Source organism: Nicotiana sylvestris, chromosome 11 (genome assembly GCF_000393655.2).
Source record: "Nicotiana sylvestris chromosome 11, ASM39365v2, whole genome shotgun sequence".
NCBI lineage: Eukaryota > Viridiplantae > Streptophyta > Magnoliopsida > Solanales > Solanaceae > Nicotiana > Nicotiana sylvestris.
The window spans coordinates 140303555-140326665 of NC_091067.1; the positions used below are offsets into that span (position 1 = coordinate 140303555).

A 23111-nucleotide genomic window follows, 5' to 3' on the forward strand; every position below is an offset into this window, starting at 1 on the left:
TAAGGTATATAAAGGAGGCACCAGGTCTGGGACTGCTTATGCCATCAGAATCTTCAAGTAAACTGACTGCTTATTGTGACTCAGATTGGGGGCATGCATACAGACAAGGAGGTCAGTTACAGGGTATTTAGCCAAGTTTGGGAATGCACTAATATCCTGGAAGTCTAAGAAGCAAAGTATTGTCTCCAGAAGTTTGGCAGAAGCAGAGTTTAGAAGTATGACATCATGTGCAGCAGAAGTTACTTGGTTAACAGGTTTATTCAGTGAGCTAGGTGTCAAGATTGAACTGCCAATAACACTGATATGTGATAGCAAAGCAGCAATCCAAATAGCTGCGAATCCAATATTTCATGAAAGAACAAAGCACATTGACATAGATTGCCACTTTGTAAGAGAAAGAATTAGTCCGGGACTGCTAAGAACTGAACATGTAAATACAGAAGATCAACTAGCTGATTTGCTCACAAAGGGATTGGGGAAAGCTCAACATGAGTACCTGCTGAACAAAATTGGACTGAAGAACTTGTTTGAATCATCAGCTTGAGGGGGAGTGTTGACTAGCAGTTGTGTAACAAGCTGATAGTTAACGGTAGTTAAGTTTAATTATAACGTTAACTAGAGTTAGTTAGTTAATGAGTTTGTTAGAGGCGGTTAGTTGTTAAATACTGTAGCTACCTGTACAGAATTGATTCATTCAGAAATGAAGAAACTTAGCTCTTTTCTTCTCTTATTTTCTCTCTGAATCTCTCTCTCTCCGTTCTAGCTTCAATTGATCTTCCATGGCTTCTATCAATATCCTCGGTAAGCTGACATGTCCTGCCTAATTATCTCTCCCCAATACTTCTTAGGCCTAACCTTCCCTTCCTCAAACCGCCATGGACAACCTCTCACACCTTCTGACCGGAGCTTCTATGTCTCTCCTCTTCACGTGCCCGAACAATATATATCTACAGTAAATAAGTCGTTCGTTACATATAAATAGTTTAAATTGCACCCTTTTACTGAGAATATGGTTCACTGATTGTTGTATCATATATTGTTGTGATTCTTATTTTAGTTGTTAATCCTATCAGTTATTTGCTCTTTGACATATTCCAAAGGGTGTGGTAGGATGGCAGAGATCCTCTTTCCTTGACCAGAAATCTCTAATTTTAAGTCTAGAATATGAAAAAAATTTGGGGTGGACCCCATCCTTCTTAATGGACTTTTCTCCCGCTTCCTTGGCTAGAAGTCTTGGGTTTTAAGTGTAGGATATGGAAAACCTTTAGGGAGCGAGTAATTTGCTCCCCCCTTCTTAGTGGGCTTTTCCCTATGAATCTGGATTAGTTAGACCAGTAGTTTCGGATACTTAGAGCAACAAAAAAAAAGTTTGACATGCTGTGAATCTAGCTCTTCAGGTCTTATCATGCACTTTTTATGCGTTATTGATTGGTTAATTTACTATTGCTTTTCATAAATCATTTTGGTGCCCCCTTTTTTTTTTTTCTATTTTTTCTGAAGAAGTCCGCAGTCTAGATCTAGGGTGTTTTTGGCATGGCTCGGAGATATTTCCCTTGATGAGATAAATTCCATGTGTTTGGTTACCTTAAGTTATGGATAACATTTTTCACGAAAAAGGGAGGAAATTGACTTCCATCACTTATGGACGAATTCATCTTTCTATACAAATATGAGATAGATATTCTTCAATCCCGAGCTAGTTGGGATCGGTTGTATGAATCTTTATTATCATAAATGCTATGCTTGGGTCCGTAGTATTTCAATATTCCGTACTTAAGGATTATCTAACACTAGGGGTTCTCAAATATACTCTAGTGATTACAGTTTTCCCCATAGCAAATGCACCCTATAGTTGAAGCAAGTATAGTTGCCTGGCTAAATGCCATAGTACCTGGATGTGCTTTGACAGTGCGAAATTCAAAACAATCTCATGGATCTCAGTGCAGCTGTGTTGTTCATAAGAGATGCCATGAATTAATTGCCAGTTGGAAAGTGATCCGCAAATAATCTTTAAGATACTACAGAAAAGAATATCTGTAAGATATACTAACTTAAATCTTGGAACATTGTCAAGAGAGACTTTACATGCCTATGGTCCACTGTACTACTCCGTTTTTTGGTTACAGATTTTACTTTGACAGTTATAAATACGAATCTGGCAGTTGTAATGGCACCAAGGTGGAAAGGAAAGGGTGCTGCAGCCAAAGCTCTTGCGGATCCCATTTCAGAGATAGTTTCCCAGCTTCAATCTTCACTGATCCAATCAAATTCTCGAGGGATGCTCTCCGGTATGAGTGTACTTCTTAAAGCTGATACTGTACAAACCGACCTCCTCAATCGTGCATGTTTTGGTAGGCCAAGGATTACAGCAGAAAATAATGAACAATGGTTTCAACTCTGTATGGAGGAAGCTTTTTATCTATACCATTCTCTAAACTGCATCAAGATTGTAAACCACAATGACTGTGAACAGAACATTGATGAGTTATGGAAGTATATGACATCCAAGAGGGAAAATTTTCCTGTTTCATATAAAGCCTATTCTCACCTAAGAAGTAAAAATTGGGTGGTCAGATTGGGGTCTCAGTATGGAGTGGACTTTGTTGCCTATCGTCATCATCCAGCTTTGGTTCATTCTGAATATGCTGTGCTTGTTTTATCAGCACAAAATGGTAATGCCAATGGTCGTTTGAGGATTTGGTCTGACTTCCAGTGCACTCTTCGACTATGTGGAAGTGTAGCGAAAACGTTGCTTGTTCTTAATATTGTCGAACAGAAAAAGCATGCAGCTTCTCCATCTTGCTTGAATAGTTATGGTGTTGAGGAGAGAACAATCACAAGATGGAGTCCAGAGCAATGTCGTGAAGGTAACTCCACAGTAGATTGTCTGACACATTATAGAAATATAGATTGAGTAGTAGAACGACATGGACTATGAGGATTCATATGGCTGAATACAACCTGCTTGGAATTGAGCGCAGTTGTTGTTTGTGGTTGATAAGTAATTGATAAGAATTCTGTTATATAGTTCTAAGTTAGCAACATGTTTTATATTTATATTCCTTATATAGGATTACAGTCCACTTACATACTCGGTTATATTTAACGTTCCAAAAAAGTAAAGATTTTATAAGTGTTCAGGACGTTGTTTTGCATTTGAAATTGGACATCTCTTTAGAAATCCTGATGACAGTGGCTTGTATCAGAGGTTCTTTGATATTTTATTGAAATGCCTTACTTATCTGAAATTGCTCTAAGTTGTACCTATTACCTCGTCAAGAACGTTGTAGGAATTGAAAATGTGGGGTTATTTTAATCTGAATTTAAGAGGTAAGAAAGGAAGGAAGAATATTTGCATATAGATTCTTTTGTTTGGCCTCCTCTGCACACGTGTTTAGTACTCCTACTCTCAATTATCCAAGTTGACTTTGATGGTCTTTGAACCAGTATATAGCTTGATATTTGACTTAAATATTTTTTAAGTTTAGTAATACAGGTTTGAGAAAGTAGGCTGAAAATACTAACAAGAATTTTAATTTTTACTTCCTTAAAACTGAAGTCGAAAAGATTATTTCGACGGTCAATATAATTTTGACTCTCAAAATTTGGCGCGGAAATGCTAATCTTTTTTGCCCTTCTTTTGTCCTTTCTCTTTTACTTGCCATTGTCACAAAGTTTATACTACTATTATAGACGACGACGACAACAACAACAACAACAATAATCCATTAAATTCTCATAAGTGGAGTCTGAGGAAGGTCGTGTGCACGCAGACCTTACCCCTACCCGAAAGGGTAAAGAGGCTGTTTCTGAAAGACTTTCGGCTCAAGACGACGAAAAGAAACACTATATCAGTACCTGTAGATAATAAATTGCGTCGAGAAAATAAAATCAAGACCGAAAAATATTGTAATAATTGTAGTATTTTATTTCGAATATTTGAGTGTTACAATCTCTATGAATCCTCTGATTTTTCTTTCTAATAATAAATAAATTCAAGGGCCCTTGAGTTTGATCTTGCATCTATATTTGTTGCCACAGACGGTGATCTTGGATTCAACTAGCACGAACTTTGATTGAACTCGTACTCCTTCAACCTTGATTTGTTCTTCGTTCTTGAGCTTGAACTTGATTTGTTCTTCGTTCTTGAGCTTGAACTTGATTTCTCGAACTTGGACTTGATTTCTTGAAGCTTGAAATTTGCAGAGAAATTTACGGCGTTTGATCCACGAGCTCTCTCTTTTTTTTTATTACAACTTCTGGTCCCCTTTTTGAGTTATGAAGACTCATATTTATAGTTGTGGGAGGGAAGAGTTATGATACGAATAAACCCTTTCCGGCCAATTAAATTGAAGTGTGACAAAGCCGCATTTGATTGGCCAGAACATGTCACTTGCACATGTGGCGCGATTTCATTGGTCTTTTAATTTGTCTTGGTATGCCTTGTCATTTTGACATGTGGCATGACCCTATTGGCTCATCCGTTTGACTTGGTGTGCCACGTCATTCGACATGTGGCATTGGGCCTCTAGGAAGATGACATCTTGGGCTTAATGAAGTGGATTCTCACTTTAGCCCAATGGGCTAGCCTAATGGATTAAGACTTATTTATTTAATCAATACATATTGTACTTGAGTATGCCAATTATATTAGACAACTTAAAGGGGCCATTATGTATTTCGTCTTTGAACTAATATATTTAATATATAGACCAAATTAATTTATTGGATTTAAATCCAATAATTTTTTGTATGTCTGTAGTACCATCAGCTGAAAATCAAGAAATACTGACTGTAACGACCCGACCAGTCGTTTTGAGAGTTATAGCCTCGTTTCCCTATTTCCTGCTTCTTTTGCGTTCGTCAGCTGTATTTTGACTTACCGGGTTAGTTGGTTCGGGTTCGAAGTGGCTTTGGAGTAAATTGAGACACACAATCTCTTTTGTGAAGGCTTACATTGGGAAAGTTGACCGGATGTTGACTTATGTGTAAACGACCTCGGATTTGAATTTTAATGATTCTGTGATTTGGAGCGCGTGGTAGAATTAGGCATGAATTGGCGAAAGTTGGAATTTTAGCGATTTTGGCCGGCAGTGAAAATTTTGATATCGGGGTTGGAATGAAATTCCGGAAGTTGGAGTAGGTTTGTGGTGTCATTTGTGACTTATGTGCAAAATTTGGGATCATTCGGACGTGATTTGATAGGTTTCGGTGTCGTTTGTGAAATTTGAAAGTTTAGAAGTTCTTAGGCTTGAATCCGAGGGTAATTTGGTGTTTTGATGTTGTTTTGAGTGATTTGAAGATTCGACTAAGTTTGAATGATGTTATGGGATGTGTTGGTATGTTTGGTTGAGGTCCCGAGGGCTTCAGTTGAGTTTCGGGTGGTTAACAGATCATTTCTTGGCTTTAGAAGTTGGTAGATTTTCTGGTATTTTGTAGCAGAAATTTTCTTCATCGCGTTCGCGAGAAGGCTACCGCATTCGCGAAGGGTTAAGGTGAGCTGATGATGTTTTTCTCTTTGCGTTCGCGAAGAATGGGACGCGTTCGCGAAGGTTCAGAGGTGGAGTGCATTGTGAACACGAGAGGAGTAACACATTCGCGAAGAAGAGAAGAGGCAGTTGGGGACCCCGGGTCCATTGTTCTATGCGTTAATTAGGTTGTGGTCGCGTTCGTGAAGGTTGAGTTGGTAAGGCATCGCGTTCGCGAAGAGTAAAGTGAGGAGGCAGTGGAGTTGTTCTATGCGGACGAGAGAAGGAGGCCGCGTTCGCGAAGAGTAAAATTTGGGCACACAGTGTTATATATTCAAAATTGAGGGTTTGAGCCCATTTTTCATATTTTGAGCTAGAGACCACAGATTTGGGCGATTTTCGAAGGCATTTTCAGGGAGTTGATTAGAGTAAGTGTTCTTCACTTAATTTTGGTTAAATTCCGTGATTGTATCTTGATTTCTATCATCTAAATTGAGAATCGGGATGAAACATTGGGGAAAAAATGGAAGAGTTCTTGAGGAAGAAATTTGGGGATTTGAGGGACCAAATGAGGTCGGATTTTTATGAAATTGGTATGGATAGACTCGTGAGTGAATGAGCTTTCAAGTTTTGTAATTTTTGTCGGATTTTGAGACGTGGGCTTGGGGGAGTCAGGTTTGAGCCGATTTCGGGTTCTTTGTCTAATTTGGTAGTTTTTCTTGTGGAAATTATTTCTTTAACATATATTGATGGTATTGTACTGATTGTGAATAGATTCGGAGCATTTGGAAACCGAGTCGAGGGGCAAGAGCATCGCGGAATAGAGATTTGATCTATTTGAGGTAAGTAACGATTGTAAATCTAGTCCTGAGGGTATGAAACCACGGATTTTGTGTCATGTGACTATTTTGAGGTGGCGCACATGCTAGGTGACAGGCGTGTGGGCGTGCACCGTTGGGGATTGTGACTTGGTCCGTCCCGTATCTACTGTAAAGTTGAATATTTTGTTGAAACTACATGCTTCTCACTTGTTTTAGAAAGAACTTCCGTAAATCAGGCCGGATGCCATGTTTAGGCCTTATGCCAGTGTTGTTTGGACCCTTAGAGGTATTTTCTTGTTATCCTATCATTATTTTCGATCGAAAATCTATACTCAGGCATGTTTATACTTATTTATTTCATAACTCAGTCTTTATTGCTCTACTTTTGATGCATCATATAAATGTTGTTTGGGCTGAAAACTTTGTTATTCTGAGAGCCCGAGAGGCTGAAGAGGTTTATGACTGAGTAAGGCCGAGGTTCCTGATTTGTGAGGATATTTATAGGATCAGGCTGCACGCCGCAACATGTTTTACTAATTCATGACTGAGTGAGGTTGAGGACCTGATTGATTTATGCCATGATTGTCTTGTTATAGCGCTTGGGCTGAAGGAGCCCCTCCGGAGTCTACACACCCTCAGTAGGCGCAGGTACCTACTGAGTGGGAGTGCCGAGTGCTGAGTGACTGGGAGGCATGAGTAATGGTGAGGTTTGACCGAGGGGTTGTATCTGGGTGATGTTTTCCCGAGGGGATATTTGTGATTTCACTATTTTTGCTCACATTTGCATTGAGCCTTTGTTTGAAAACTGTTAAAAGATATTTTGAAACGATTTTACTGGAACTGGATTTAACACAAGCTGATTTAATTCAAACTATGGTTTTAAAAGTATGCCGTACTTTACTGAGTTTCTGCGATATGAACTTTATTTGCATTACTGCCTGTCACTACTTCTCAGCCTTTATTTGCTAGTGTTATTTACTGAGTTGGCGTACTCATGTTACTCCCTGCTCCTTGTGTGCAGATCTAGGTGTATCTCGACACGGTAGCGGTTGTTGACTATTCCAGTTGTAGGTTTTCTCGGAGATAGCAAGGTAGTTGCCTGGCGATCGCAACCCTTCTTTTCTCCCTCTTATCTTCCTTTAGTTGTATTTAGTTATTTTCTAAACTATGTTAGTCTCGTTATTGTCAGAAAAGTTGTAGTAGATGCTCATGACTAGTGATACCCCGATGTGGGACTTTCTTTTCCATACTTTGTTTTGATGTGAACTCCTTATGAAGGTTTTATATTAAATAGCCATGGAATTATCTTGAAAAAGAAAATATCGTTTTGTTTTGGTAGTGTGTCGGCTTGCCTAGCACCACGATAGGCGCCATCACGAAAGGGTTAGTTTTTGGGTCGTGACAAGTTGGTATCACACCCTAAGTTACATAGGTCTCACGAGTCATGAGCAAGTTTAGTAGAGCCTTGCGGATCGATACGGATACGTCTGTACTTATCTTCGAGAGGCTACAGAACCTTTAGGAAAACTTCACATTCTTGAATTCTTGTCGTGCGAATCTGTTGATTCTTGTAACTAAACTTCTATTATTCTATTCTCTTATAGATGGTGAGGACACATGCTACCAGTTAGGACGGACGACCACCAGTACTACCAATTGGGGTTGCGAGAGGCCGAGGTCGCGGTCGAGGCAATGGTAGGGGCAAAGGTGTAACCCGCGCAGCAACTAGGAAAGCACCTACAGATCCACCAGCCACCCCAGTTCATGATCACGTCCCAGTTGTGGATGCACCAAGGGGACCAACTCAGGCACCGGTTGTGCCTATTGTTATCCCAGGTCTTTAGGAGACCTTAGCTCAGATTCAGACCGTGTGCACCAGCCTTGCTCAGGTGGTCTTTGTTACTACTACAACAGCTACTTTCCAGGGCCGGGGAGGCATTCAGACTCCTGCCGCCCGTACACCCGAGCAGGTTGTTCAGGGACTTCAGACATCGATGGTACCACCAACCCAGCCGGTTGCACCTACTCAGGACTATATGGTTCCAGTCATGCCTGATGATGAGCAGCATAGATTGGAGAGGTTTGGTAGACTTCAGCCTCCGACTTTCAATGGTAAAGAGGGCGAGGATGCCAGGGTTTTTTGGATACATGTCAGAGGATTCTCCATGCAACAGGTATTCTGGAGACCAGTGGGGTCTCGTTCACTAAATTTCAGTTCTCTAGAGCTGCCTTCACTTTATGGGAGGCTTATGAGAGGCATAGGCCTGTTGGTGCAATGCCCCTTACCTAGCAGCAGTTCTCCGTTCTCTTCCTGGAGAAACATGTGCCGCAGTCCCGCAGAGAGGAGCTGCACAAGCAGTTCGAGCAGCTGCGTCAGGATGATATGACTATGATGCAGTACGAGATGAGATTTTTTGAGTTGGACCGTCATGTTATTTGGTTGGTTCCCATAGACAGGGAGAGGATCAGGAGGTTCGTTGATGGCCTCACATATCAACTGCGGATTCTTATGACTAGAGAGAGGGTGTCTGGTGCTTCTTTTGAGGAGGTTGTTGATATTGCTCGGGACATAGCATCGATTTGCCGCCAGAAGCGAGTGGAGAGAGAGGCCAAGAGGACTCGGGGATCTGGGAGTTTTGGTGGTGCTCCTCATGGGGGCTAGTTCCGGCACGGTTAGAGGCCGTCCATTCAGACATGCTCAGTCAGCTCACCCGATTCACCGTGGTGGATCATCTGGCCATGGTCCTCACAGTTCTCATTAGGGACACTCATTACTTAGTGCCCTCCCAGCCCAGAGTTCGTCCCGTGCTCCATCAGTTCAGGGCTCCTCCATGCCAGGTTATTCTACCAGTTATCTCGGTGTTAGGGGTTCCCTTCAGTCCCCGTCACCAGCACTTGGGGGTTGTTTTGAGTATGGGGAGTTTGGGCATATGTGGAGGCAGTGTCCTCATCATCATGGGGGTCCGCCTCAACAGAGGAGTTAGCCTTCGGCTTCAGCACCAGTTACTTCCCCACCCGCCCAGGCAGCTAGGGATGGGGGTCAGTCAGCTAGGGGTCTCCCTAGAGGGGGAGGTCGATCAGGTGGTGGTCAGGCTCATTTCTATGCACTCCCAACCAGACCAGATGCTATTGCTTTAGATGTTGTGATCACAGGTATTGTCTCAGTTTGCCCCAGGGGTGCCTCTGTATTATTTGATCCTGGTTCAACTTTTTCATATGTGTCATCATATTTTGCTCATTATTTGGATACGCCCCGTGAGTCTCTTGTTTCATCTGTTCATGTATATACTCTTGTGGGCGATACTATTATTATGGACCACATATATCAGTCTTGTGTGGTGACTATTGAGGGTTTGGAGACCTGAGTAGATCTTTTGCTGCTTAGTATGGTTGACTTTGATGTGATATAGGGCATGGATTGGTTGTCTCCATGTCATGCTATTCTGGACTGTCACACTAAGACGGTAACGTTGGCTATGTCGGGGGTGCCACATATTGAGTGGCGAGGTTCGTCAGGTTATGTTCCCAATAGAGTGATTTCATTCTTGAAGGCCCAGCGGATGATTGGGAAGGGTTGTCCTTCTTATTTGGCCTTTGTGAGGGATGTCAGTGCAAAGATGTCTATTATTGATTCGATTCTGGTGGTGAGAGATTTTCCAGATGTGTTTCCTGCAGACCTGCCGGGCATGCCGCCAGACAGGTATATTGACTTCGGTATTGATTTGGTGTCGGGCAACTCAGTCCATTTCATTCCATTGTATCGTATGGCACTAGCAGAGTTAAAAGAATTAAAGGAGAAACTTCAGGAACTCCTTGATGAGGGGTTTATTCGGCCTAGTGTGTCACCTTGGGGTGCACCTGTTCTATTTGTGAAGAAGAAAGATGGCATTATAAGAATGTGCATTGATTACAAGCAGTTGAACAAGGTCACAATCAAGAACAACTATCCTTTGCCTCGTATTGATGATTTATTTGACTAGCTTCAGGGGCGAGGGTGTTCTCCAAAATTGATCTCAGGTCAGGGTATCACCAGTTGAAGATTAGGGACTCGGACATTCTTAAGACAGCTTTCAGGACCTGATATGGTCATTATGAGTTCCTTGTGATGTCTTTTGGGCTAACCAATGCCTCATCAACGTTCATGCATTTGATAAACAGTGTATTTCAGCCTTATCTCGACTCGTTTGTTATTGTATTCATTGATGATATTCTGGTGTACTCGCGTGGCTAGGAGGAGCACGCTGAGTATTTGAGATTTGTGTTGCAGCGGTTGAGGGAGGAGAAGCTTTATGTTAAGTTCTCCAAGTGTGAGTTTGGCTCAGTTTAGTGGCGTTCTTGGGGCACATGGTGTCCAATGAGGGTATTCGAATTGATCCGAAGAAGATAAAGGCGGTCCAGAGTTGGCCCAAACTGTCCTCAGCCATAGAGATTCGTAGCTTTCTTGGTTTGGCGGGTTATTACCGTCGGTTCGTTTAGGAATTTTCATCTACTGCATCACCCTTGACCAAATTGATCCAAAAAGGTGCTCCTTTTAGGTGGTCGGATGAGTGTGAGGCGAGCTTTCAGAAGCTCAAGAACGCCTTGACCACAGCTCCAATGTTAGTTCTGCCATCAGCTTCAGGTTCTTATACCATATATTGTGATGCTTTTCGGGTGGGCATTGGGTGTGTTTCGATGCAGGAGGGTAGACTGATTGCTTATGCTTCTCGCCAGTTGAAGCCCTATGAAAAGAACTACCCTGTTCAAAATTTGGAGTTGGCTGCCATTGTTCATGCGTTGAAGATTTGGAGTCACTATCTCTATGGTGTGTCTTGTGAGGTATTTATTGATCATTGTAGCCTCTTGCACTTGTTCAAACAGAAGGATCTCAATTTGAGACAATGGAGATGGTTGGAGCTGCTAAAGGACTATGATATTACTATTTTGTACCATTTGGGAAAGACCAATGTGGTGGTTGATGCCTTGAGTAGGAAGGCAGTGAGTATGAGTAATCATTTTACCTTGAGTAGAATGCCTTGACTATTTTGCATTCCTGCCTGTTGATGTTCAAGCCTTGGCTAATCATTTTGTAAGATTGGATATTTCGGAGCCCATTCGGGTCCTAACTTGTGTGGTTTCTCAGTTTTCCTTATTCGATCACATTGGAGAGCGTCGGTATGATGATCCTTATTTTCTTGTCCTCAAGGATAAGGTTCTGCATGATGATGCTAAAGATATGACTATTGGTGATGATGGGTATTGAGGATGTAAGGCCGAATATGTGTGCCCAATGTAGATGGGCTTCGGGAGTTGATTCTTGAGGAGGCCCATATTCGCGATATTCTATCCATCCGAGTGCTGCGAAGATGTATCAGGATTTGAGACAACATTTTTGGTGGAGGAGAATAAAGAAAGATATAGTTGGGTTTGTAGCTAGGTGTCTCAATTGTCAGCAGGTGAAATATGAGCATCAGAGATCGGGTGACCTGCTTCATCAGATAGAGATTCCAGAGTGGAAGTGGAAGCGAATCACCATGGATTTCGTAGTTAGACTCCCATGGACTTTGAGAAAGTTCGATGCTATTTGGGTGATTGTGGATCGGCTAACCAAGTCCGCGCACTTTATTCCTGTATGTACTACCTATTCTTCGGAGCGGTTGGCTGAGATTTACATCAGAGAGATTGTTCACCTTCATGGAGTGCTAGTTTCCATCATTTCAGATAGAGGCACAGAGTTTACATCACAGTTTTGGAGAACCATGCAGCGAGAGTTGGGCACTCAGGTGGAGTTGAGAATGACATTTCATCCTCAGACAGACGGGCAGTCCGAGCGCACTATTCAGATATTGGAGGACATGTTACGCGCTTGTGTCATTGATTTTGGGGGTTCATGGGACCAATTTCAACCGCTCGCGGAGTTTGCTTACAACCACAGTTATCAATCGAGTATTCAGATGGCTCCGTATGAGGCTTTATATGGGAGACAGTGTAGATCTCCAGTAGGTTGGTTTGAGTCGGGCAAGGTTAGGCTTTTGGGTACAAACTTAGTACATGATGGTTTGGACTAGGTGAAAGTGATTCAGGAGCGTCTTCGTACAGTGCAGTCAAGGCAAAAGAGTTATGCTAACAGAAAGGTTCGTGATGTGTCTTATATGGTTGGGGAGAAGGTTCTACTAAAGGTTTCACCCATGAAGGGTGTTATGAGATTCGGGAAGAAGGGCAAGCTAAGCCCTCGGTTCATTGGGCCTTTTAAGGTGCTTCGGAGAATTAGGGAGGTGGTTTATGAGCTTGCTTTGCCACCTAGCTTGTCGGGTGTGCATCCAGTATTTCATGTTTCTATGCTCCGAAAGTATATCGGCAATCTGTCTCATGTCTTAGATTTCAGCACGGTTCAGTTAGATGGTAATTTAACTTATGATGTGGAGCTAGTGGTTATTTTGGAATGGCAGGTCCGAAAGTTGAGATCAAAGGATATAGCTTCAATAAAAGTGCGGTAGAGAGGTCAACCTATGGAGGAAGCTACTTGGGAGACCAAGCGGGAGATGCGGAGCAGATATCTACACCTATTTGAGACTTCAGGTATGTTTCTAGACCCGTTCGAGGACGAACATTTATTTAAGAGGGGGAGGATATAATGACCCGGTCAATCATTTCGAGAGTTATAGCCCTGTTTTCCTATTTCCTACTTCTTTTGCATTCTTCAATTGTATTTTGACTTACCGGGTTAGTTGGTTTGGGTCCAGAGTGGCTTTGGAGTAAATTGAGACACATAGTCTCTTTTGTGAAGGCTTAAGTTGGGAAAGTTGACTGGATGTTGACTTATGTGTAAACGACCTCGTATTTGAATTTTGATGGTTCTGTTAGCTTTGTTAGGTGATTTTGGACTTAGGAGCACGTCCGAAATGTGATTTGGAGGTCTGTGGTAGAATTAGGCATGAATTGGCAAAAGTTGGAATTTTAACGATTTTTGGCCGGAAGTGGAAATTTTGATATCGGGTCGGAATGGAATTCCTAAAGTTGGAGTAGGTTCATGGTGTCATTTGTGACTTGTGTGCAAAATTTGGGGTCATTCGGACTTGATTTGATAGGTTTCGGCGTCGTTTGTGAAATTTAAAAGTTCAAAAGTTTTTAGGCTTGAATCTGAGGGTAATTTGGTCTTTTAATGTTGTTTTGAGTGATTTGAAGGTTCGATTAAGTTTGAATGATGTTATGGGATGTGTTGGTATGTTTGGTTGAGGTCCCAAGGGCCTCGAGTGAGTTTCGGGTGGTTAACGGATCATTTCTTAGCTTTAGAAATTGGCAGATTTTCTGGTATTTTGTTGTAGAAATTTTCTTCATCGCGTTCACGAAGGCTTAAGGTGAGCTGAGGAAGTTTTGTTGTTCGCATTTACGAAGAAAGGGACGCGTTCGCAAAGGTTCAGGGGTGGAGTGCACCGCGAACGCGACAGGAGTAACGTGTTCGAGAAGAAGAGAAGAGGCAGTTGGGGGACCCCAAGTCCATTGTTTTACGCGTTCGCGAGGTTGTGGTCGCGTTCGCGAAGGTTGAGCTGGTAAGGCATCGCGTTTGCGAGGATCGTGGCGCGTTCTCAAAGAGTAACGTGAGGAGGTAGTGGAGTTGTTCTACGCGAACGCAAGAGGGAAGCCGCGTTCGTGAAGAGTAAAATCTGGGTAGACTTATATTCAAAATCGAGAGTTTGAGCCCATTTTTCATATTTTGAGCTAGAGACCACAGATTTGGGCGATTTTCGAAGACATTTTCAGGGAGTTGATTGGGGCAAGTGTTCTTCACTTGATTTTGGTTAAATTCCATAATTGCATCTTGATTTCTATCATCTAAATTGAGAATTGGGGATAAAACATTGGGGATAATGGAAGAATTCTTGAGAAAGTAATTTGGGGATTTGAGGGACCAAATAAGGTCGGATTTTAATGAAATTGGTATGGGTAGACTCGTCAGTGAATGGGCTTTCAAGTTTTATAATTTTTGTCGGATTTCGAGATATGGGTCTGGGGAGCCGGGTTTGAGCCGATTTCAGGTTCTTGGTCTAATTTGGTAGTTTTTCTTGTGGAAGTCATTCCTTTAGCATATATTGATGGTATTGTACTGATTGTTGACAGATTCCAAGCATTTGGAGACTGAGTCAAGGGGCAAGAGTATCGCGGAGTAGAGATTTGATCGGTTTGAGGTAAGTAACGATTATAAATCTAGTCCTGAGGGTATGAATCCCCGGATTTTGTGTCATGTGACTATTTTGAGGTGGCTCACATGCTAGGTGATGGGCGTGTGGGCATGCATCGTTGGGGATTGTGACTTGGTCCGTCTCGTATCTACCGTAAAGTTGAATATTTTGTTGAAACTACATGCTTCTCACTTGTTTTAGAAAGAACTTCCGTAAATCAGGTTGGATGCTATGTTTAAGCCTTATGCTAGTATTGTTTGGACCCTTAGAGGTCTTTTCTTGTTATCCTCTCATTGTTTTCGATTGGAAATCTATACTCAGGCATGTTTATACTTATTTATTTCATAACTCAGTCTCTATTGATCTACTTTTGATGCATCATATAAATGTTGTTTGGGCTGAAAACTTTGTTATTTTAAGAGCCAGAGAGTCTGAAGAGGTTTATGACTGAGTGAGGCCGAGGGCCTGATTTGTGATGATATTTATGGGATCGGGCTGCACGACGCAGCATGTTTTATTGATTCATGACTGAGTGAGGCCGAGGCTTGATTGATTTATTCCATGATTTGCTTGTTATAGCGCTTTGGTTGAAGGAGCCCCTCCGGAGTCTGCACACCCCCAGTGAGCGCAGGTACCTACTGAGTGCCGAGTGCTGAGTGACTGGGAGGCATGAGTGATGGTGAGAGGTTTGCCCGAGGGACTGTATATGAGCGATGGTGAGGTTTGCCTGAGGGGTCATTTATGATTTCACCATTTTTGCTCACCTTTGCATTGAGCCTTTGTTTGAAAATTGTTGAAAGATATATTAAAACGATTTTACTAGAACTGGATTTAAACAAGCTGATTTGATTCAAACTATGGTTTTAAAAGTGAGTCGTACTTTACTGAGTTTCTTTGATATGAACTTATTTGCATTACTTCTCGTCACTACTTCTCAACCTTTATTTAGTGTTGTTACTTACTGAGTTGACGTACTCACGTTACTCCCTGCACTTTGTGTGCAGATCTAGGCGTATCTGGACACGGTAGCGACTGTTGACTATTCCAGTTACAGGTTTTCTCGGAGATAGCAAGGTAGCTGCCTGGCGATCGCAGCCCTGCTCTTATCCCTCTTATCTTCCTTTAGTTATATTTAGTTATTTTCCATATTATGTTAGTCTCGATATTGTGAGACAAATTGTAGTAGATGTTCATGAATAGTTTCTTTTCCGCACTTTATTTTGATTTGAACTCCTTACGAAGGTTGTATATTAAATAGCCATGGAATTATCTTGAAAAAGAAAATATCGTTTTGTTTTGTTAATGTGTCAGCTTGCCTAGTACCACAATAGGCATCATCACGACAAGGTTAGTTTTTGGGTCGTGACAATGAAAGCATCATAAAAACCAGAAAATAGAAGAAAAGCAATAACAATAACTAGTAAATAAGGCCCGACATAATAAAAATGGATAATAGTGTGAACACAGCATTAACCACTAGCAGTCGGAGATAAAACCCTATCAGACTAGCCTCACACTGGTACGAAGTAGAAATTAAAAAAATACCCACCTAACCTACAATCCTAATATGTGACCTCCACATCTTCCTATCAAGGGTCATGTCCTCGAAAATCTGAAGTCACGCTAGACCTGCCTGATCATCTTTCCCCAATACTTTTTAGACCATCCTTTACCTCTTCTCGTACCCACCAAAATCAACCGCTCACATCTCTCTACCAGGCATCCCAACTTCTCCTCCGTACGTACCAGAACCATTTGATCCTCGCTTTCCACATCTTGGGATCCATAGGAACCACGCCCACCTTCTCTTGAGTATCTTCTTTCTAAATCTTATCCATCCTAGTGTGTATGTACATCTACCTCAACATCCTCATTTCTTCTACTTTCATCTTCTGAATATATGAGTCATTAACTGGCCAATATTCAGCCCCATACAACATGGCCTATCTAACCACCGCTCTATAAAACTTCCCTTTAAGTATCAGTGGCACTTTCCTGTCACACAGGACTCCGGATGCTATCTCTATTTCATCCACCCACCTCTATATGATATGTGACATCCTCGTCGATCTCCTCATTTCCATGGATAACCGACCTAATGTACTTGAAACTATTTCTCTTGGGGATGATCTGTGATTCAAGTCTCACTTTCATGCCTGCTTTCTTCGGCTCCGCGTTGAACTTGCACTCCAGGTATTCCATCTTAATCTTGCTCAACTTAAAACCCTTAGACTCAAGGGCCTACTTCCAAACCTCTAGTCTCTCGTTAACACCGTCTCGTGCCTCATCTATCAGCACTATGTCACCAGCGAATAACATACACCAAGGTACCTCCCCTTGAATCTGACATGTAAACCAGCTAGTGCTCTTCTTAACTATTTCATTGAATACATGTTACTTCCTACTGGTAGATGTATCAGGGTAACTCTATCATTCAACACTTAGACAAATGGAAAAAAACTACTCCTAACGTGAATTTTGGTCTCCCATAATTTTCACTCATTTAATTGACCTGCGGACCAAACGACACCCTTGGGTGCAAGACGTTAGTTTTAGCTTAATTAACTTGATATTTTCCATTATTTATTTAGGTATCAATTATCTATGGACTAAATGACCCATTTTACAAACTCTAAGGACCGATAATTTCCAAGATTATTTATTAGAGAAATTTTCATAAAGCACTACCTTTTAGTAGTAATTAGCCATCTATAGATACCATTTGCTATATTACGGATTATAGATACCTTTTATGTGGTTATAAGATGTATTTGATGTATTTAAGCTATTGTATTCTTGAATACAGTAGCAAAAATAGGTGTGAATCGGGGAAGTCCAGCTAATCAGTTGTTGTATTCGAGTGTATTCAACTGTATTCATGGAGTGAAACATGGGATTATAGCTAGACAAATTATTGTATTTGACTGTATTCACGGCGTGAAATAGGGGATTACACTATTTTTAAAATGGAAAGTGAATCATTTAACATAATAGACTCCTAATATAACTCAACAAACTCAATTATAACACACAAAATTTGTATTTTCAGTTATAAAAAAGATTCTCAACTGAAAAATACCCCAAAAATATAGCAATCTTCAGAGAAATTAAATAATACATCTGAATACATAAATTATATTAATTAAAAAAAAACTTATGAATACATTCATGGCATATAGCGAGACAGTGAATACAATAAAATACATAGAATACATCGGGATATATTGAAATACAATGAGAAAAAAAGATAGTGAATACAATGAAATACATGGAATACAATGAGACACATTGAATTATAATGTAAAAGAAACAGGAAAGATGGGCAGTAAGGGTGGAGAGGGACGCGGTGGTGGTACGACGGTCAAGAATGATTTTAACATTCCGGAAGATGAAGTATCAAGGGAAAATTTTGTTGCCCATTTCATTCCAAGGTTATATGAAGACGATCCGGAATTCAACCCTGAAATTCTAAAAATGGCGTGTAAGAAGATCAGACAATGGTTCTGTCCAACCCAAGCAAAGAAACCACGCACGCGATTTACCCGTCCTTGACACTGAGATGTTTGACCTGTGTCAGCTGCTTCGAGATTAGTTTATAAAAAATCTTGATGTTTGACCTGTGTCAGCAGCTTTGGGGCTAATGTCACACCTCCTTTTTCACCCGCGCCCCCGCAAAGGGGCGCAGAGGGGAGTTTTTCCAATTAAGGGACAATCGAAATGGATTTATTTATTTATTTCAGAGTCGCCACTTGGGAGATTTATGGTGTCCTAAGTCACCGGTTGAATCCTGAATCGAGGAAAGGAATGACTCTGTTTAACAGTCTGCGCACCAGAAATTCGGATAAGGAATTCTGTTAACCCGGGAGAAGGTGTTAGGCATTCCCGAGTTCCGTGGTTCTAGCACGGTCGCTCAACTGTCATATTCGGCTTGATTATCTGATTTTATACAATTATGAACCTACGTGCAAATTTTAACTGTTTACAGCTTTGTTATTATTTATTCAAAGAATTGCAACGTCGTGAGAATGCATCTCAAATTGCGCCACATAAATGTACCCGCAATTTTTGATACGCTCCAACTTCGTTGAGATTTGAATTTGGGTCACATAAATGTGCACGCGAGTTTAGGAAAATAACATTATTAAATACGCACCTAAAGACTAACGCGTTGTTATTTTGAGAAAAGTCGTAAAGTTCGCTATGCGGCCTGTCTCGAAATCTAAGCATTCGAAATAACTATCCGTTGAGGGCCCCGCAATTTGTGTATTCTTGTTTGTCGAGGCTCGCCTCATTCATTATTTTTTAAAGGAATTTGCAACGCCATGGACATGCATCTCGAACTACGTCACAATCAATGCACCCGTGATTAGCGACACATTTCTACTCCGTTGAGATTTGGATTTAGGTCACATAAATGCACACCCGAGTTTAGGAAGGTAAGATTAATTAAGGCGCGTCCTAAAGAGACTATCGTATCGTTATTTTGGGAAGGGGCCGTGAAAATTCACTAGACGGCCAACTCCAAAGTCTATCCGGTTATTGATTCCTTTTATTGAGGGCCCCGCAATTTGTGATTTACTGTGGCGAGGCACGTCTCCTTTATTTTAAGGATATCCTAAAGTGAATACATTTCTATTTAAATTAGTCTCTAAAATAAAGAAAAAAATCCTAATTAATTACGAGCTTAAGAAAAATAAGAAAACGTAACATACTAATTGCTAGATTAAGACAAATATTAATGGAAAGGAATTTTACTAAAAAAAGAAAAAATTCGAAATTGTAAATAAACTACGAAATTCGACAACTAATATTCAAAAGAAATCAATTATAGCTTGATTAAAGCTCGCATTGTTATATAAAAAAAACTATTGGGATTAATTATTCACAACCATTTAAAATTAGATTTAACCATAATTACTAAAGCTTATTAGAAAGTTTATTAAACTTAAACGTTGACTCATCTTGCTCAAACTCGCACCTAATGGATTAATGTTCTTAGCCTTACTACGTTGAATCACACATTAAAAGCATCAAGCCTGCTGATTCTATGACATTATTGGCCTATTATATTTGCCTAATATTTGCGGATCTTCGTTATTAACAAGATTCAAAGATTAAAAAAAAACTCAAATTGCTTATATTGCAATATTTGCAAATTCAAATCTAGATTTTACTAACCTTCCCCCCAAATTAAATCGATTTCCCATATTGACTATTTACCAATTTGATTTGAATGCGATTCCAAACTAAAAAATTAACAAAGCCGAAACTAATACTTATGGTGTTCATACCGACACTCATCCAATAGTTCCGCAATTTAACGCTTCACATTATACATACTTCTACCATTCATATAACATGAAACACATAATGAGTATCTAACTAAAAATGCGAATATTCTATAATTAGAAGCATAAATCTTCTGGCCATTTCATTTCAGCTTCAATACATATGTCAAAATGATTCAGAGTAGTGTACCTGGTATTTGAATACAAGGAAAGGAAGAATATGATCAGCAGCAGTAGAAACAACGCAGCAACAAAAACAAACAGTAGCAGTAATGCAATAGCCCAGAAACAGAGTTTGAAAACCGGTGGAGCAGTAACCCAAAAACCAACCAGACTTAGGAAAAACCAAGCGAAGACCCAGAAATCCCAATAACTCTCACAGACAGGACAGAATGAACCCAAAAAAACAGAAGAGGCAATGGGATAATTCTGATTTTCTGTTCTTTAAGACTCGAAGTAGAACACTTTCAAACTATTGACTTTCTATGATTTCTGAAAATCAGTTCTTTTCTCTCAATCCTCAACTCTCAAGATTAAAAGTCTGTTTTTATCTCCTCTTTAGTTCTGAAATTTCTATCTCCAAATTCTGTCCCCCCTTTTAAGTGTCAAATGAGTCCTCTTTTATATCCAAAGCAAGACTCCTCCTTTTTTTTTTACCTATTTCCTTTTTACTTTTTTAAACTATTATTACTACCCCTTTTTACCTCTTTTTACTTTTCAGCCCAATATTCTTCTACTATGTGTACCTTTTAACTTTTATTATTACCTATGCTATTTCTGATTTTTAATTAAGTAAAAGCAGTCAACACGGACCCCACGGTTCCCCCTCTTTTCAGTGGTCAAAGAAGACCTCATTATTAATCCTCCTCCTTTTTACTTTACATCATTATGTCTTGTTCCCCACTACCACTTAAATAAATATATTAGATTCTCACTACCATATATCTTGTTCCCCACTATAATATTTTACTATTATTAAAGCTTAGTGGACAGAGCACTTAAATTAAATAAATCTGCAATTGGTTAATTCCCGTATTACCCCTAAAACTACTGTTACTGCCCTGATTCAAAAACATTTGTTCAAACTTCAAAAATTATCTAAGAACTAAAATCAAATTACCAGCTATAACCAATTCACCTAATCAATTAACCAAAATATAGCAGCTATAACCAACTCTTAATCAAATTCAATCAACAAATTCAAACTAAATGATGAACAACAAAGAAACAACTGGAATTATTTTGATTGGACGATGTTTTTAAAACAACAAACCTACCTTCAGATTCATCAACAACAAACAAGTATATTCAAATCAGTGAGCTCAAAAATTCAAATTAAACTTAAACAGAACAAATAAACAGATTCAAATCACTAAACTCAATAATCAATTGAACCTCAAACTTAACAATATTACAACCAAGATGAAGGATTCAAGTTATTAAGCTAACACACTTCTATATCAAAACTAAATTCTTTAAAATGAATAAAAACAAACGGAAGAAATAATCAAGCAATGATAAACCACGAACAAGAAAGAAACAAACATATACTGATTTCAGATCCGAGAATATCAAGCAATATACGGACAGAAATGAAACTTAAACCAACTAACCGGATCGGAACAACGACGAACTCAAATGGAAACCAATCTGCCCGGAAACTTTAAAACTAAAATAACTCAAATTTGCCCGAAAATTTTTTGTATGTTTTCCGGTTGATTTCAAGCGATGAAGCTGGACGACGAAGACGACCACGAACACCACTAAAAACGACCGAACGGTCAGTGGTTTCCGGCGTGGCTGGGCAACGAGGCAGCGTGAGGCTGTTGTGCATCATGAGATGAAGCAGCAACACGGTCGAAGAAGCTGCAACAGCAGCTGTTCGTCTGGTGGGGGTCGTTGGCAGTGTGGTCGACGAGGCAGTTGGGAGGTGAAGCAGAAGAAGCAGCAACGCAGCAGCCATGCTGCTCGTTAATGGCAGACGGAGTGGTTGTTTGGACGCAGACGAAGGAGGCAGCCATGAATGTTGGTCATTCATGGTGGAGCTGGTTTTGGTGGTCAGCTGGACGTGAGGTGAGGTTGTGGTCGTCATGGGCTGGACGTGAGGTGAGGCTGGACGTGAGGTGAGGCAGCAGCAGAAGGGCAGCCATGGGAGGTTGAAGAAGAAGAAGAAGAAGAGGGGGGGCGGGTGGTTTTTTTTTTTTGGCAATCCACTAGGCAAGCGCCTAGGGCTAATTTTTATATATAAATCAAATTGAAAAAAATTACAACTATTACAACAATTCCGGTGGTCTTAAATGACGAAAGAAGTAAGAGATGAGACGCACATAAATCCTATTACCAATGCTAAGTAAAATACTCATTATTGATAATACAATTTGTCTACTAAAAATGCGCCTAAAGTGATGATGTATAATCTTGTGAATTATACGTTGTAGTCTCCTTCCAGAATTTTGAATACATCGCAATATCTTGCCATGTATTAATTCTGTGCATTGCAACATACATGTGTGTAGCATTGCTAACAGATTGGTTGTACTCCAGTTGTGATGTCTCGTTCCTTGTGAATTAAACAATTCATCTTTGCAGCAGTACATCCAAACGTTTGTGGGTGGTCTCCAATGCTTTGTCAAAGCGCTCAAATGTATACAGCACTGCTTGAAGAAAATGTCGTCGACAAATGCGTTCGCGTACAGATTAAATCTGTAACAGGTGCTAAGCGATGCGATCACAAGATCGTGCAAAATTCTGTTGCATATTTCCAGTTGAAACCTGCAATGTCGTTCTTCACTGCCTTCAGTTGTGGAGAAATTATGTTTGCCCATAGCTAAAAAGTTTTCTGGAAGAGAACTTTCCATAACTATTGGAAATTGCATCATTGAAAATTCCACAAATGTACCAACTGACCTCGGGAGTTGCCAATTCTATTTTGAATCTATTCTTTTATTTATCTTTAACTTCCTCCCTTTGTACTGAGTGCAATGCACTAATACCACCAAAATGGAATCCGTTAAAAAAATAGAGTCTAGAAATAGAATCTGCACCATTTTGCATCTTTGAATAAACCATATAAAATTGTGTCGATAATTGTCGACCATGTCTGCCTCTAACAAAACATGTACATTCAGTGATTGAATGTCTATTTGTTGTACCAATAGATTGAGAAAAGAGATGTAACTTGGTTCTTTGCAAAAAGCCAAATTAAAAGGAATTCTCAAGTAACTGTGTATATCTAGTGTGCTTCCATATTGAGAACATTGACCTTCATGCTTGTAATCTATCCAGCTTATGGAAAATTCTCCAAGGAGATGAACAGAATATGGCAATATCACCCTTTGAGGTCTAATCAACAAGAGAGGTATGTCAAACGAACCT

The 23111-nt window shown here is 40.3% G+C and overlaps 1 protein-coding gene across 1 annotated transcript; it reads left to right on the forward strand.

The window, feature by feature from the left end:
* Window positions 1-1742: 1742 nt before the first annotated feature.
* On the forward strand, window positions 1743-3051 carry LOC104243037 (tRNA-splicing endonuclease subunit Sen2-1-like). Its single transcript, XM_009798163.2, has one exon. It carries the CDS (start codon window positions 2168-2170, stop codon window positions 2912-2914), a length of 747 nt encoding a protein of 248 aa, XP_009796465.1. The 5' UTR covers window positions 1743-2167; the 3' UTR covers window positions 2915-3051.
* Window positions 3052-23111: the final 20060 nt, after the last annotated feature.